Source organism: Salvia miltiorrhiza, chromosome 1, assembly GCF_028751815.1.
Source record: "Salvia miltiorrhiza cultivar Shanhuang (shh) chromosome 1, IMPLAD_Smil_shh, whole genome shotgun sequence".
NCBI lineage: Eukaryota > Viridiplantae > Streptophyta > Magnoliopsida > Lamiales > Lamiaceae > Salvia > Salvia miltiorrhiza.
The window spans coordinates 65,425,842-65,430,329 of NC_080387.1; the positions used below are offsets into that span (position 1 = coordinate 65,425,842).

The window sequence follows — 4,488 nt, forward strand, 5'->3', positions numbered from 1 at the left end:
GTTGGTGCCTGGTGGTGGCAGCGGCGAGAGGAAGTGGGCGAGGGGAAGAACGGTGTGGAGGAAGAGGCGCATGAGAGAGAAAGAAACCAGATGAGAGGGGATGAAATCGGGTGGGTGGGGCATTTTTAAGGTTAGATTTTTGGTTTAAATATTAGAATTAATTATACATTTAATTGTTCACTAATTACACCTAAAAAAGAAAACGAGTCAAGTAACATGGGACGACTCAAAAAAGAATACGAATCAAGAATATTAGGACGGAGTGAGTAATTTCTTGTATTGTTACAAAGATTCCTGCAACTTACCTTCTACATACAAACAAGTAGTCAAATTATCACTTCTTCCTTGCATACTTCCTACTTAATGGCAAATCACCTTCATCGTCGGACTCAGACTCGCACTCTAACTCTAACTCGGACTCCGAGTTGGTCTCCACCTGAACATTCTTGTTGGCCTCAGCCTGAACATCCTTGTTTCGGATTTGAAGGCTGCGCCTTTTTCTGTATGGCCATCTCGGGATTCCCAACTCCCTACACCTTCTCTTCAAGCAGGTTAACCCTATATTGAGCTGCTTTGCTGCTTGAGCAATTGGCATGCAGAAATACTGAGAAATCATTTGCCTCGACAATTTCTTCAAATCATTTACTACTGGGAACTCATCATTTATCGTTGCATCATTGAGCTGCGCTTCTGATTGAACCCCTGCAAAAAAATACATTGTATAAAAAGAAATGAGACGTGGTGAGAGAATAGGAGATGGCAAACCTTCCCCAATTTCCTGGTCTCCGCCACTTGAGGAAGCAGGTGAAGATGCTGTGCTTTGTGCCACATTATGTTGTAGGTCAATAACCAAGTATTTAGCCAATGCAAAATGCTTTGCTCGCTGCTTTGCACTCTCAGAGGAGCTCTCACCTACCGCAAGAGCATGTCGAAGAAGATAGTTGTACTCTCGATTTTCCTCATTAGAACAGAAAGGGCATCTAAGTTCACCACTAGGTCCCCTCACTTTGTAAGGGATTGATAATTTCAATAGCTCATAAATTCTTCCTTTGTATTCATAGACGTCAGAATCACTAATGCTGGCTATGCCATCTGAATGATTACCCAAACACCTTCCTATCTTTCCATGCTCTTTGATTATTGAATTATTGATTTCTGAGGTGGTTCCCAACTTAGAAACATCTGCCAAGAAGGCAAAAATACAATGGATTAGATCAAGATACTAATTAGAAAAAAATTAGGACACAGAAGCTCATTTATATTTAATCCAAGTTTTGTGAAAAGGGGGGAAGAAGCAGATGCTGCTATTAAATTATCAAACTATGTCTACTAGTCAGACAGTCTGATTATTGTCAGATTGTATTTCACCTCTATTCCTCAAAATAATAAGTAGCAGCAGTGCATATACAAATTAATAAACATATATATCAACAAGTTAGCCCTAGGTTCTCAAAAGAGTGAAATATTTCTAGTCAATTAGTCACAAACAAGATATAAATCTCTATTTTGATTGAGTGTACCTTTAACAGCTTCAAGGATGTAGCTAATGACTTCATCAAGCTTCGCCTTCCTATTTTCTTTGAAGTTCCACAGCTCAGGAACCACATAACATCCACTTGGATTGTAGTCGTAGAGGTCACTCAGAGCTCCAACAACTGCATCATGAATTTCTTGGCCCCATTGTTTCTTGAGGCCTTGAAGTGATGTGTCATCCTCCTTCAGTGTTCTCTATACAAAGTTCCACACGAGTAAGTACTACAAGCGTACAAACTATGACTAGGAAGTAGATTATTGTAAGGAGGCATTCATAACCACCTTAGGTTTCCCATTATCATCTACAATGATTTGATACGGATACCACTGAGAATTTTTAATCTTTTCCTGCCACAAGGAACACAACTCAACCCCTTTCATCTCAGCATCTATGGGGGGTAATCTCTTTTCCATTTCACTGATGAAGACTTTGGGATCAATTTCTCCCATATTCTTTATCCCAATGTGAACATGATTTCCCTTGAGAATATCATTCAAGCCCTGGAAAACAGATATATACCAATTTAGCAGCATAAATAAATGGGTTAATGGTTGCTTTTATCCATTATCAAATACAAAAAATAAAAAATACCCGCTAAAAATAAAAAAACAAAAAAAAAAACCGATAAAAACTACCCATTTTGGAGTTGAAATGACAAAGTTGCTCTAACTTAAATTGTAAACTTTGCTGAAATCGCGAACTTTGTTCGACCAATTCGACCAATGCAAGTCGAGCATTAGTGGGGGTAATGCACTATGCTCGACCATTGCGAGTCGAGTATATCGAGCATTAGTGTATTTGTGGTAAATACATTAATGCTCGACATGCTCGACCATTTCGAGTCGAGCAATTGAGCATTAATAGTCAAACATTCTTAGAAAATGCAGTAATGCTCGACATTTGTTGATTGCGAGTCGAGCATTAGTGCAAAAACATAAGGGTAAAAAAGTCTTAAATAGGTAGTATAATTTATATAATTTGTAAAATGTGAATATTTCAAGTTTTATATTTCAGAATGAGTATATATCATTTTGTCCTTAATAAATTAGGGAAAAGCTAATTTTTGCACAGGTAAACAAGAGCCGGAGCTGTTGCTGGAGATGCTTAGTAAAACCTGGTTATGAGTTTAATTCCATTTGTCAGTCTCCGAACATGTATATGATTAGTAACCTTACCAACCATGTCATACACTTGATTCTGTATTTTGAATTTTGATATACAGATAATGTATAGCAGAACTCAAAGATTAGATAGAGCACAATGATATCTCACACCTTTATTAGTTCATTAGACATGTAGATATGATCGTGTAACCTTCATTAATCAAGCTAAAGAATGTTTCTACCAGTATAACTAAGATTAGTTATGTTATGTGAGTGATATCAAACCTGTATCAGTTCTCTGCGAACGCCGTGCAACTCATTATTGCTTTGGCGCTCTCTTGTAAATAAATCATTCAGCTCGTCTGTCATCTCATTGAGCTCTTCTGTCCTCTCATTCAGCACTTCCTCAAGCTGTCTAACCTTATCAGCAAGATCCACCCCCCTCTGCATAACATAAATGTCACAGCAGTAGTGAAAATGTACACTTCATTTATATATGTAGGAAACAGCTACAACTTTTACTTGTTTGGCCAGCTCCCAGACAGATACGTATGCAATTTGCTCAACCAAAACAGCAGACAAGAAAAGAAGTAATGATGATGTGCTAAGGTTCAAAATACCTAACCTCTGTGCTATCTTCATCTGGTCTCGGCCTCTTGAGCCTCTTTCCATCTTCACTCCAAGAAAGTCGATCAGCTTCTGCTTTCACTTCCTCACCAAGGTCAATTGCCAAGAATCTAGCCATGCCAAAATGATTTGCTCTGTGCTTCCCACTTTCCTCGCTCTCGGCCACTCGAATAGCATGTAAAAGAAGATGAGTGTACTTACATTCATGCTCATCTTTGTAATCATCACAAAAGGGGCATCCAAACTCACCATCGGAGCCCCTTAATTTGTATGTTCGATACTGAAAAAGCTTATAACTAAGTTGTTTATAATCGGTAACTTGTGCGTCATTGAGGTCGTCAAAGTTGTCGGTTGAACTATTTCCGACCTCAACATCAACTCTTGAGCTTTTTTGGTTCATAGTTGGAACGTTTCAGTTGGTTTCTTCATTTGAATCTGAGCAGAAATACATAAAAAAAACAAGTCCTCATGAAGTATAAGGAACACCTAGTTCGAAAAGTTGACTCCAAACACACATACAAGAACGCAAAAAAGAGAAAGTAAAGTACTGTATATTAGAAAAAAGAAAATGAAGGAAACTAAAACCTTAGATATACCCAGGGGCAAGGGAAGCCGCCGCATCGACGGAATCGTATGTGCGTCCGAAGGAATTTGTAAGCTAGTGGATACGCAGATCCCTAATCTTAAATAACATGAGTAAATTGGATCTGCAGAAGATACAGAAGAAGAGATTGGGAGGTGAAGAAGTGAAATAGGAAAAGGAAAAGGAAATTTCCGATTTGAGGGATTTTTTACCGCTACTTTTGCGTCACCCTAATTATTTATACTCTCTCTTCCCTAAAATAACTTCATCTTTTTCTTTTTTTGGGACGTACCCCAAATAATTTCTTTTTTTTTGAACAACTACTCCACCACTAATAATACTTTATTTATTCTTACTTTTCACTTTTCACTGCTCTCAATACTAATTATAATATATTTTCACAACTTCCAATAATAATCATAACACTTTTTCTCCACTATCAATACACTTTACAACTTTTCCTTAAAACTCGTGGCGTCTCCAAAGAGGAAGCCATTTCAGGGACGGAGGGAGTAATTTTCTAATACTGAAAATATACTTAATAAATTAGAGTATCCACGGTGGGGTCGCGCGCACCGGCCTCGCGCGAGCCCCACCAATGCCGCACCGGCCCCTCGTGTTCTCATAAGATTGCACATTTC

At 38.3% G+C, this 4,488-nt stretch overlaps 1 protein-coding gene across 6 annotated transcripts; it reads right to left on the minus strand.

Annotated features, from left to right (window-relative positions):
• Positions 1-226: 226 nt before the first annotated feature.
• LOC131005068 (factor of DNA methylation 5-like) lies at positions 227-4,040 on the minus strand. Of its 6 annotated transcripts, none has more exons than XM_057931866.1 (7): positions 3,861-4,035; positions 3,263-3,699; positions 2,923-3,081; positions 1,816-2,034; positions 1,521-1,728; positions 766-1,131; positions 227-702 (listed from the first exon to the last, which is right to left on the minus strand). In XM_057931866.1, exons 2-7 carry the CDS (start codon positions 3,662-3,664, stop codon positions 335-337), a joined length of 1,722 nt encoding a protein of 573 aa, XP_057787849.1. In that variant the 5' UTR covers positions 3,665-3,699; positions 3,861-4,035; the 3' UTR covers positions 227-334. The 6 variants fall into 6 exon arrangements, with proteins under 6 accessions (XP_057787849.1, XP_057787847.1, XP_057787848.1 ...); XM_057931864.1 differs by having other exon boundaries at positions 766-1,182; positions 3,850-4,035; XM_057931865.1 differs by having other exon boundaries at positions 3,850-4,034.
• Between the last annotated feature and the right edge of the window lie 448 nt (positions 4,041-4,488).